The sequence below is a fragment of the Cavia porcellus genome, unplaced genomic scaffold (assembly GCF_034190915.1).
Source record: "Cavia porcellus strain 051 isolate PalLab524CR breed Dunkin Hartley unplaced genomic scaffold, mCavPor4.1 scaffold_40, whole genome shotgun sequence".
Classification (NCBI taxonomy): domain Eukaryota; kingdom Metazoa; phylum Chordata; class Mammalia; order Rodentia; family Caviidae; genus Cavia; species Cavia porcellus.
In genome coordinates this window covers 3,894,355-3,907,295 of record NW_026947523.1, presented here as the reverse complement: position 1 = coordinate 3,907,295, position 12,941 = coordinate 3,894,355, and the positions used below count along the sequence as shown (strand labels likewise).

The window sequence follows — 12,941 nt, the reverse complement described above, 5'->3', positions numbered from 1 at the left end:
GGGATCATCACTGCTGCTCAATTATATCTTCAAAATTGAAATATTGTGGTTAAGATTTTATGATCTGGGGCTGGGGATTTAGCTCAGCGGCATAAGCACCTGCCTTGCAAGCAGGCAGTCGTGAGTTTGATCCCCGGTACCAGTAAAAACGAAAAAGAAAAAAAAAGATTTTATGATCTACAGTGTAATGAAAACAATGGGGCAAAAACACTGCTGAAAGATGGGAACATCTTCTGATGCACAGAAATACACTGGACTCTAAAGACTTAACAGGTTCAAAGTGTTTTTCCCTCTACTTACATGCATGTCTTTGTATATTCCTCCAACTTATCTATTCGCTTTTTGTGATCTTCTATTTGTTCTTTTATTTGTTTTAGATTTCCCTAAAACAGGAAATGAACCCTAAAGTCAATTAGCAATTCCAAATAAAATCACATCTCAAAGTTACCACACTGTAAGCTGTTATGAATTTGAACTGTATCAAATACGGTTAAGTGAAAATAGTCATGAAAGCCAATTTTAATTTTGAAAAGCCAATCAGGTTGACAATACAGCTAAACTATTACAGCCATTCAAGAACCTTGACTTAAAAATTTAAAAGTGCTGGGGACCAGTAAAGAGTTTAAAATGATCAGGTTTTGGGGCTGGGAATATAGCTCAGTTTGAGATGCTGAGGAAGCAGATGAATATGTCCAAGGTTGGAGTTTTAAGGGCTGAGCTGGAGATAAAAAATCTGCAGTGTGGTATTTAAAGCTGTGTGGCTACAGATTGCCAAGGTGGTGACTGCAGGTAAGAGAAAAAAAAAAAAAAAAAAAGAATGGGAACATAATAACATCCACCAATCAGTTTTTGAAGACAAACTGGGTTTTTTCGTTTTGTTTTTTTGGTACCGGAAACTGAACTCATAACCTCGTGCTTGCCAGACAAGCACTGTGCCACTGAGCTGTACTATATGTAAATAAATGCTGTATTATAATGTCACAATGCCCAGAAACTCTATAATGAATTGCTCTTATGTTGAATGTGCTATAAAAATTTTGTAGCCGAGCCCTCAGTCTTTAGAAAGAAGGTCGTAATGCATTAGAGGCGGAGACTAGATGCTTGGTGACCTGTCCCAGTCATTTACACCTGGTCAGCCTGCTATTATCACAAGGGAAACAAGGCCATCCTTACTGTACAAATGAAGGAATCAAAGGTCAGAGGAGTTAATAATTCAGTTATCTGTTGCGACTGTACACATTAAGCAGAGACTAATGCTGCTGGAGGCCCGGTGTGCCTCAGTGAGGCACAGCCTCATCTTGCTGTCTTGCTGATAACTCCTGCTGTGCTTTAACTAGCTGCTCTCAGGTGACAGTCGCTCCTCCACCCCTCGGGAGCTGATTCCAGAGCCTTCTGTGTTACATGATCCTCATGTCCCTGGTATGGAACAGCAGCACCTGAGTACAACCTGCACACATCCCCCATGCTATGCATTTTAAATCCTCTCTAGGCATAATACTGTACTTAGGAAACAATGACAGGAAAAGTCTGTAAATGTTCAGTAAACAGGTACTTTTTTGAATTTTTTTTTTTTTTTTTTTTTGGTCTTTTTCCTTTTTATGGGTACCAGGGATCGAACTCACGACTGCCTGGTTGCAAGGTAGGCGCTTATGCCGCTGAGCTAAATCCCCAGCCCCAAACATGTACTTTTTTCCCCAAATATTTTCAATCTTTGATTGGTTGAATCTACGGAAGCAGAACCCCAGGAGAGAGAGGGCAGGGGTGCATCAGTCTTGAATGCTTTCAAATGACTCTACGCTCATCTCCACTAGGGTACTTACCTGTTTCCTCTATGCGTCCTCCTAAGCTTACTGGAGCAAAAGACATGTAAGGAACGGGCTGCATCTCATGAACGTGCTTCCCCCTACTCAGATGCCCAGACAACACTGAGTGCACAAATTAAAGCACCACCTTTTCCCACTGCCACCATAAAACAGCACCTAAATAATACTAGGAGCAGAATGCATAATCCAAAATGTTTTTTTCTTTTTGCAATGATAGCAATCAAACCCAGGGCCTCAATTCTCTACCACTGAGTTAAACCCCAGTCTCTCCGCACTTTAAAAACTTTAGGTTTGAGTAAATGCATTTACATGTAGATTGAAGTTAATAAACAAGGGAATATGACTTGGCCGACAGCTGTCCTAAATCATTTCCGCACACCCGAAGTACCTGAACTTCTCCGTGCCGCCTCTTCTCCAGCGCCAGCCTTTCTTTCTCTGCCTTCTGCTGCCACTGCAGCTTCTCCAGCTGTTGAGTCATTATGGCTACCTTCTTTCTTACTTGTTCCTTAAGTTCCTTATAACGATCCAGCTACATAAACAGCATCGAAACATTGCTGACTCACAGCAGCACGGGGGAAATGTCTTTGTAGGACATCCTGGGCTAGCAGATTACTCATCAAAAGCGTGTTTTATATAACTAGACGATAATTAACCATTTTCTCCAGGTAAAATATGTGAACATAATGTGAAAGTCTCCTAGCCTTAACCTCTTTAGATAGAGCATTACGATATTCAAAACAAATGCTTCCTAAAACTAAGAACCTTTAAGAGTGCCAGGCGTGGTGATGAATGCCTGCAATCCCAGTACTCAGGAGGCTGAGGCAAGAGGGTTGCCATGAGTTCGAGACCAGATTGGGTTACATGGTGAGTTCAAGGCTAGCTACACTACACAGCAAGACCCTATCTCAAAAGAAAAAAAAAAAAACACTAAAGGAAAAAAAAGAGAATCTTAAGAGAGAAAAGAAAATCCAGAAAAAATGATACATCTTTTTCTATTTATACATCCACAATTATTTTGGCATGTTATAATGTAAAATTATCATAAAATGAAAAGATAAATGATAAAGTTTAGTCAAGAGGCTTGAAAATTCTGAATCACATCATTTTGATATTTACTATTAACTTACTGTAACTATTACATGCTATACTAAGTTGGGTATTACCCTGTCACTGATCATTTTAAATCACCTTACATAATCATTTTCCTTTCTGTCAATTAAATGTCTTCAACAACACATATTTCTGACCTCTAGGTTTTTATAATATCATGAGAAAAACAATTTACTTTAAAAATAACTCTGCTAATTCTCTAAGTTTAATTATAATTTATACCAGGTGCTCTTACGTTCTACGACTTTAATGTATAAATGTTATAATGGCATCTATCATATAAAGAAAAACTTGCTTAGTCTAAAGACTATGCATACAGATTTATAATTTTAAATTCTAATAATTTACATTATGAAGATATCTCTTAAATAGCAGAGAAACTGTCCTTTAAACTTTCTGACTAAAAGGATAAACTGAAACAATTAAGACTGATTTTCTACGTGCGGGCTTTTTCACCTGACTGGCTTCCAGCTCAGCGCCTCGCTCTTTGTGTAAGAACTCTTTAGTCTGCTCTTCGAAGCTCTTCCACGCACTGTCTAAGTCAGCCGCCTCTGTCTGCAGGGCTCGTATGTCACCTTCCTGCTTAGAGCACTGCTCTTCACAGTCCTTTATTGATTTCTTAGACAGCTCCAATTTCCTGAGGTGGTGAGAGGTATTTTCTTTGGCTTTAATATACTGAGGCCTTTTCTGATTTAAAAGTGTTTCAAGAGATCTAAAAAGGAAAAAGATTTTTTGAAGAAAATAAATTCTGTTAATATACAAATGGAAATTCTTCTGTTCAAATCACATTTGAAACTGAAGACTATGAATCAGCTCTAAAGACTGTTCCGATCGATAGCTGCCAAAGGTTGGGCAAGTTGAGGGAAACTTTAGAGAGTACTTACATGATGAATTTCCCCCAAACTGTAGAACCTCGCAGCACCATTTTAATGTAGATTTTTTTACATAATCACATGACCCTGAGGGGTACCAGATGAAATGTACAATGTCACAAAAGCATGTAAGTATGTTACAAATATATTAAACTTTAATAAAGAAGTGTGAAGAAGACCTACTGGCTTAAAGTATGTCTGGACTCTCTAGCGTCAACCAAGGGACTTACACAGAACACTGCTCTAGTTACAAACTGCTCCCGTGTGCTGTACATGATGATGGGAACTGAACAATGAAGTAAATCAATGGCCAATTTCTCACTGCTGAGAAGGGATTTCAAAACAAGAGCAGGTCGGCTGTCTATATGGTGATACATTACATTTGGGAGACATCAGTGCCAAGTCAACTCTTAGCTTAGTACAGACCCATGGCTACATGTGGAAACACCGACAGGCAAGTGTATCTGTGAGTCTGTACACACACGTCCTAGTGCTGTCAGCCAAGAAAGACCGCGCACTCGCATGTAATGTTGGCTCCTAAAAAACCATTCACCAACAAGAGGAGCCAGCACTCCTAGGCGAAATGCTTGGTTCCAGACCTGGGGCAGCTCACAGCACGTACAGTACAGCCGTGCTGAAAACTCCCAGTGATAGGCTATGTCAAACCAACATGGAACCAACTCAAGGAGTTCTCAGTGCCTGCAGGGGATCCGATGTTGATATGACACAGAACCAAGACACACGTCACAACACAGATAACACGCTGACATCTGATGAGAACAGCATTCTACCTCTGTAGACTTCCTCTCCAGATCCATGATGCCAATCTAACTATGAGAAAACCGTCAGACAAATCCCAAATGAGGGTCATTCTACAGAAAGCCTGGACCAACACTGCTGAGAATTATCAAGCTCATCCAAACATGGGAAGCCTGAAACAGCTCCACAAAGATGATTTGGGTTTTCCAGTTACAGGTTCTCACAGGCCCATGTACCCTTCCTTCAGAGCACTTTGCAAATATGAGTGATGATTTTACAATGTCATAGACTGAACTATGAAGCTGTATGCTCTATGACGACAAAGTGAAGGTCTAATTTACCACTGATTATACCCTGGAAGAAAGAGGATTCTTTTCCACTGAATAAATGAATGAATAAAAAAATCAAAGAAAGCCTCAAAACTGTCAGAGACACGGAAAACAGACACTGAAATGTACTGTGAAATGTTCTGGGTCAGGAAAAGGACATGAGGTACACACTAGGAAATAAAGAAAGTATGGATTTTAATAATAATGTATCATATTGTTATAGTAAGTCTGAGAAATGCAGCATACTGAGATGTTAATAAGAGAAACAGCACAGGAAATATGGGATTCTACTCTTTCTGAATACACAAAAATAACCCAAAGTAAAAAGCTCATTTTGTTTTTGTTTTCTGAGACAAACCATGTTGGTTCCTGGACTTGAACTCACCAGGTAGCCCAGGCTGTCTTTAAACTCACAGTGATCCTCCTGCCTCAGTCTCCAGAATGCTGGGATTACAGGTACGTGCCACCATGCCCACTCAAAAACTCATCTTAAAAAATCAACTTTCCTAGCTGGGCAGGGTGGTACTTGCCTGTAATTCCATCACTTGGGAGGCTGAGGCAGGAGAATCCTGGTGAGTTCGAGGCCAGCCTGGACTACATAATGAGTTCAAGGCAGCCTGAACTGCATAGTGAACTTTTTGTCTCCAAAAAAGTCAACTTTTCAACTGCCACTTACATTTTCTCTCTCTCTACATGAAACCCAAATGTTGATAGCTATTTTCAAAAACTCACTTCAGTTCCTTCTCTGTGTGTTGCAGCTGCCTAGTTAGCACCCCATGTTCCTTCTTCTTGGCCTTCACTATGTCTTCATGATGAGCCCGCGACTCTTCTGTGGCGCTCAGATCCCTGTTCACGTGCTCTAACTCGACGATCAGGGAATGAATTGTTTTCTCATTATGATACAGCTGGAAGAGCTGCAGTTGTATCTTGTTTAGTTTCAGCTCTTCGAGGAGACTTTGGTAACGCTCTGCCTATAAAACAATCCAATGTAAGTTAGAAGGGAGGCTATTTAACGACTTCCCGCACACTCCACTGCTGTACCCCGCTCTGGTCCATAATGCGTGCTTGTTTATGAGAAACAGTGCTCTTGACAAAAGTGGCATTATTTGAATGCTTCCTGGATACACCTCTAAAATAAGCCAGTAAACTACTGGATGGTTCTGAATGAAGGCGCTGAGTGCTAATGCTAGTTTAACAATGGAACAGCAGCTGCTACCAACTGTCCTTCGCCAGTTTGTCTTGAGAAGTCCACTAACATTCCCTGGCATCCACTTCCTCATTTGTAAACTGAAGATGACTGTTACATGGCTACACACTTCCTACAACTGTATTTATTTATTGGTACCGGGAATCTAACTCAGGATCTTCTGCTTGCCAGGTAGGTGTTTGTGCTGCTGAGCCATATCCCAGGCCCTTCCTATCAACTTTAAATTCAATGATTTTGGATAAAGTTAATACTGTGAGGCATGTGTGGTGGCACACGCCTGTTATCTCAGCACTCGGGAGGCTGAGGCAGGAGGATCACTACGAGTTAAAGTCCAGCCTGGGCTATAAAGTGAGCTCAAGGCCAGCCTGAACTGCACAGTGAGACTCTGTCTCAAAAAAATAAAAATACTATGGGAAGTAATTTTTCTACTGATAAAAATAGGACCAATGGAAGTTGTAGTAGTAATTTACTTGATTATAATTCATATCGTATGAGAAAAAAATATCCTTAATATTGATCTGTGCTATTAATAAAGAAAGGAAAGACTGGACCACTTCAAGAGGAGAGGTCCTAGTCAATGAAGTACTCTATGTAACAGCTGATGTCAACTGCCAAGGATGCTATAAAAAAATTTAAAGAAACTAGGAAGCCAGTCCTATTTTAACTGTCTTTCTAACGTTTCATGTTCTGCAGTTCAGCAAGCAATTTGGGTACACAGGGAGTGTTACAGGCTGACCTCTACTGCTCACCCCCTTTCCACCAAGAAAACCAAGTACACAGACATTCAAATATGAGGGAACTGAGAAAAATCTCACTAATTAGGAATCCACTGCCGCTTTGTTTCTTCAAATCTTTACTGAGTCTCTACTATGCACCAGGTCCTGCTCTCGGTGCTGACATATGGCAGAGAACAAGACCGACCATCTCTGTTCCTATGAGGCTTACGTCCCAGGTACCATCATGCAGGGGAAGGAAGGAAGAGAAGTCAAGAGAAGATAAGAGCAAATAAAAAGGTATTTTCACACAGCAATATATGCCACAAAGAAAGCAGAAAGGGTGCTGTGGAAGCGTAAGGGAAGGCGTGATGATTCACATGAGGAAAATGACAGCACATAGCTGCAGAAGAGATGGCTGCTGGAGGAAACCTGAACATGACAGTGCCTGCCATGCAGAGCTCAGGCGCGACGAGGACCCGGCTCCCCCTAAGCCAGCTCTTAAGGAGTTACAAAAATGTCAACTGAGCCGGGAGTGCTGGTACATGCCAGGAGGGTAAGGCAAGAGGCTCAGGATCTTGAGCCAAGCCTTGGAATTTAGCCAGAAAAAAATTAAAAAGGCCAGCATGGAGCTCAGTCTGAAGGCCAGGGGTTCAATGCCCAGTACCATTAAAAAAAAAAAAAAAAAAAAAAAACAACGTCGCTTTTTAAATTGATTCTTGAAAAATGTAAGTATTTTTCATAAAATATCTTATCATGTAATGAATTTAGCTGCAACTTTCCCATGCATCAGTAAAATACCTTTTTAAATTTCAGGTTTTAATTTAAAATACAACAAAAGCTGAGCACAGTGGTATATGCCTGTAATCCCAGAACTCAGGAAGCTGAGGCAGGAGGATCACTGCAAATGTGAGACCAGCCTGGGTTACAAAATGAGCTCAAGGCCAGCCTGAACTGCATAGCAAGACCCTGTCTCAAGAAGACAAAAACTAAATAAATACAATAAAATACAAAAAAATCAGTAACTATAACCCATACAAACAAAAAACTCTTCGGATCCTCAATAATTTTTAAAAGCTTAAAAATGTCAAGATCTAAAACTGTCCTGGGAAGAACCCAAACAGTGGAAGCCATGCCATAGCTCATCTTTAGGGAGTCAGGTTTTGTGTCTCCCTGTGTTTATATTTCTGTTGTCACAGCAGCTTTCCTGGTAGCCCGAGTCACACCTAGTGACTTTCCCAGAGAGCGCTCTCTTCTCCGGCCCTCACCTCTTCTTTCTCTAATTTTGCATGCTTGCGCTCTGCGGCTGCATTTTTCTTCTTATTAAAATTGAATTGTGCATCCTCCTCGGCCTTTTGTAACTTTCTTTTCTTTTCTTCGTACTCTCCCACAAGCTCTCCTGAAGTGCTGATAGCCTCGAAAAACTGGGTTCTTTCTTTGGGTTTTTTCATGGAAATCGACTCCACAGCCCCCTATTAAAAACAAGAATGGACAACATATAAAATATGACGACGCATTTTCAAAGTTATGAATTGGATAAAGCACCGCAGCCACTCACTTGAAACACGAGGCAATTCCGCGCTCTGCCTATGATGCCTATCTTCTCCAACTCCGCCACGTAGGCAGAGCGTGTCACAAGGTTATCACCAAAGCGGAATTCTGAGCATCCTCCTGAAAGGGCATAATGCAGAGTGCTGCGGAGAGTGTCTTACTGGAATGGCAGATATGCAACAAGATACCTACTAATACGTGTGTTTCATCGGTTAACAACACGGTCTGTGAAACACCAAGGACGCTTCTCTGGTGGGAAAAACAACAGAGGAAAGTCTCTACTCTCCAAGAGATTACACCCCACTCCAGGAGACAAACGAGTACGAAGAATGCAAGTGAACAGGCCGAGAGGAAGTAGTAAGTGCTTACTAAGGCAGACCTGGGAAGGCAGAGGCACAGAACACTTGTGCACAGCAGAAAAGGCACCGAGATGCAACACGGCAGGCCAGGGAACCCACCCCGACATGGTTCTGTGTGAGTTACAGATCCCAGCGAAGGCCCTTAGCTGTGGCTCCTTGGAAAGTTGAGGTAGTTTGAGGCCAGGCTGGGCAACACTGCAAGACTCCAGCTCAGTAACAAAAACTCCAAAAGAAAGAGGAACTATGCAATGAATATGCTCAGGTGCTAAAGAGGCCAAATCACCCACTAAGGGACAAGAATGTAATGATAAGTGTCCCTAAAATCCCGTGACTGAACTCAGGAAGGTTAACAAGCCTGCATTTATAAACTGAGAAAGTTCTGGAGAACAAGAATGAAAATAGCAACAATTTAAAACATCAAACCACACACCTAATATAGAGGCACGATAACATCCTAGCAAGGATTAAGAACTATATAAAGTTAATAATTAATACAAATTAAAACATTTCACTCAGAGTTGGTAGAAGAAAACTGTCCACTTGGGTGGCAGTGGTGCGCACCAGTAATCCCAGCACTCAGGAGGCTGAGGCAAGAGGATTGCCACAAACTGGGGACCAGCCAGGGCTATTCCGTGGGTTTGAGGCCAGCCTGAACTACGTAGCAAGACCTTGTTTCAAAAAATAAATAAGAGAAGAAACTGTCTATAAAGATAAAAATATGCATACAATCATTTCATCAGTGACAAAGGAGACAAGCCTCAAGAACCCCAAGAAGCATTTCCATGGCTTCTGTGAGTCCCTCTTGCATCTCAACCAAATAGCCACAAACAGAAATGCTAACAATAGGATACTTGAATTAATAAGTCTGCTTAAGGAAGGGTCTTCTTTTTTTCTTTCTTTTAAAAATATTTTTTGAGACAGGGTTTAAATGTAGTTCAGGCTGGCCTCCAACTTGCATCAATCCTCCTACCTCAGCCTTCCCGGTGCTGGGATTGCAGGCATGTGCCTGGCAGGAAGACTCTTAAGGGAGAATAAAACAGGTTCTGTCACTTGCTCTGAGGCAAAAAAAAAAAAGCTTCTAGTTCATTACATCAGTGGACTACAGTGAGCGCCTGATTTACTGGTATTTGAGTGGCAAACGTTCACAGGTGGACAGCGTAAGAGACACTTGCTTGGACTTACGTTGTCCTGGAACGGAATTCATTCCCAAGTCGGGGACTTACTAGTGTACTAGGTCCCACCCTTCCAACAAAGAAAGAGCAACCGGCTAGTCTTAAAACTTAAATGACTCCTGAGCAAAACCAACAAAGAAAATACCTCTGATAATCCGTGCGAACGTTTTCTCTTCTCCGCTCTCCTCCACATACACAATTTTTACGCTTGCAGAGGAAGAAACAGGTTTCCCGACATGCGCGCCATGAATCAGTTCCTGAATACTTTTCACCCTCAGGTTAGTTATTTTCTCTCCCATTACGAAGCTAAGTGCATCCATTACGTTAGATTTTCCTGGGGAAGAAAAGAGATTCACTCTTAATGATAAAGCCTCGCCCAGAGCCAGAGAAGCCAGGCTCTGATGCAGCAGAGGATGCAGCAGAGACTCGTCCTGCAAGTCCTGCCAGTGTTCCCGAAGCACACACAGGACTGAGAAGTCTCAGGTCAGTCACTTCTTTCTTCTCTGCAGCGACAGCACAGTCTGAAGAGACCTACATTCAAGGATGGAAACCCATGGCTCTCAGCCCCAGATGGAAACCATAACACCTAGTGCCACATAATCAAACTACACATCAAGGGAGCTGTGAATCCACGTGCACATGAAACAGGAGATTCACAATAGCCAATCAGAAAGAGCCTGGTCTCCGGAGGCAGGCACAATAAAGAAGCCTGCGCTGCTGTAACTGCGCAAGAGAAGGAAACTGGCATGCCCTGCCACTAGCCAATCCAGCTTGTATTCCTGTTCCTACCTTCCAAAGACAAACTGTCCTACCATGCTCAGTGGAATGATCATTCTATTTTATATTTTAAGGTGTTGCCGGGAGTGGTGTGCACGCCTGCAATCCCAGCACTCGGGAGGCTGAGGCAGGAGGATCACTGTGAGCTCAAGGCCACCCTGAACTGCAACAGCAAAATCCTGTCTCAGGAACAAAAAAACAAAAAAAGGTATTATCTGATTCTAGAATCTCAACTGAAAGCCAGTTAGACCTTTAAGCGAAATTTGTGTTAATTTTGTCCTTTGACTGCTCCAAGGAGCTTACAGTAGGTAACGTGGTCAGCACTTACTGAACCTGGTGACAGACCCTCTTTGCCTATTATTTTCCGTTCACAACAACCCTATGAAACAGGTATTTTCTTTGCATTTTACAAACAAAGAAGAGTTAGTAACACATTTTGGAGTGAAGCATCTGATTCCAAAACCTATGTTCCTTCCACTACATGTGGGACATTGCACAGTTATGAAGTGGATCAAATATGTCCCCAAAAGGCTCACAGGTTCACAAGCAGGGCTTTGCAAAGGTAATCAGATCACAGGTGGTGACACCAATACACCATGGACCGTTCAGGCTGAGTATGCTATCAGGAGGTGGCGTTGGCTGGAGCCTAACTGGAAGCATACATTCCTGTCTCTAGCCCTTCCTCTCCCTCTGGCTCAGTTTTTCCGCTGTCTGCTGCTGTGAGGTGAACAGCTTTTCACCGTGACATCTGTGCCCTACAACCAGGCAACCATGGGTTAAAACCTCTGAAATAAGACACTAAGATAAACCTGCCCTGGGGTGGGGGATTTAGCTCAGTGGTCTAAGGGGCTGCCAGGTAAGCACAAGGGGATTCAATGCCCCGGGACAAAAAAAAAACAACCAAAAATGCCTTTTTTTCTCTAGATTTTTTTGGGTGTTGTGTCACAGCAATGAAAAGATGACTCATAACCAGACTATAATAAATTATAAAAACAAATGAATACAAAATGCAAGAGAAGCACTTAGGAAAAGCAAGAGTAGATGGGGGCTGAGTGGACTCTACAGAGTATTATTCTGAACTAAATTTTAAAGGATAACGAGCAGTTTGGAGAGACAGGTGCTCAAGGTAAATACAGCATAGCTAAGAAAGGTTAATCCACTCTAGGTATAAAGGAGTGAAGGAAAACACTATTTTAGTAAGAAAGCAACTCTTTTTTTTTTTTTTTTTTTTTTTTTTTTGTCTTTTTGAGACAGGGTTTCGCTATGCAGTTCAGGCTGGCCTTGAGCTCACTTTGTAGCCCAGGCTGGTCTTGAAACAATCCTCCTGCCTCAGCCTCCCGAGTGCTGGGATTACAGGCATGAACCAACACAACCGGCTGCGAAGGCAACTAATTTCAACATGGGAAGAGAATTCAGAAGGTTGGAGATGATGAGAGAAAGCTGGGGAACTTACATAGGAATATGCTATATTAAAGACATTGAGCTTTGTGCTTAAGATTGTGTGAAGCCACCAAAGTGTTTTAGGAGCCACTTTTTCAAATATGTTTTATAAAGATTTCTCAGACTTCAATCCAACAGAGAAGTGGACACAGGACATAAAAGCCAATGCAGAGAAGAAAAAGGACCTTCATTGTCAAAAGTTGCTCAAAATTAACCAAAATGTGTTAGGGTAAACCAAGGTACTGTTGAGACCACCAAGACAGGCAAAGTTTAAGTGACATGCGAGGACTTTATTGCAGACCAGGTATCACCAGGCCAAGGGAAAAAAGACCACTAGCCCTGAGCAAGGGGCCAGAGCATGTTTTATAGAGGTGTTTAGGTAAGGAAGGAGGTTATCACTGAGAGGGGTATAAAATTTTGAGTCTCCACCTAGGAATGGTGGCACATGTTTGTAATCCCAAAATTCAGGAGGCTGATGCAGGAGGATCACTGCAAGTTCGAGAACAGCCTGGGCTACATACGAAGTGAGCTGGAGACCAGCCTGAACTGCATAGCAAGACACTGTCTTTAAAAAAAAAAAGGCAAAATAAAATAAAATTTGGGGTCTCTGAGGAGGGGTTAAGGCCAGCTGATAGGGCAGTGCTGGGCATGGGGCTAAGGCTGTGACAGCAGGCACAGCACGTGCCTTATGGTTTTTGGCAGAATCAGCTCTCTGCAGGCTGAGCTGTGGGGTAAGGGGCCAGCTCCCTGCTGACGCCTGTGCTCCCTGAGGTGTGAACACAGATGTGCTGGGGGAGTTTTCCGTCCTAGCTGGGCAAGGGTGTAGTCC

The 12,941-nt window shown here is 42.2% G+C and overlaps 1 protein-coding gene across 1 annotated transcript in view; it reads right to left on the bottom strand.

The window, feature by feature from the left end:
* The window catches only part of Smc1b (structural maintenance of chromosomes 1B), a 52,753-nt gene that overhangs the window by 33,030 nt on the left and 6,782 nt on the right, over window positions 1–12,941 (bottom strand). Inside the window, exons 2-8 of the mRNA XM_023564393.2 lie at window positions 10,041–10,229; window positions 8,372–8,484; window positions 8,082–8,285; window positions 5,626–5,864; window positions 3,390–3,645; window positions 2,212–2,352; window positions 301–383 (exon numbers count right to left, since the gene is read on the bottom strand). Coding sequence (XP_023420161.2) covers window positions 301–383; window positions 2,212–2,352; window positions 3,390–3,645; window positions 5,626–5,864; window positions 8,082–8,285; window positions 8,372–8,484; window positions 10,041–10,229 — 1,225 coding nt within the window. The remainder of the gene's footprint in view (window positions 1–300; window positions 384–2,211; window positions 2,353–3,389; window positions 3,646–5,625; window positions 5,865–8,081; window positions 8,286–8,371; window positions 8,485–10,040; window positions 10,230–12,941) is intronic.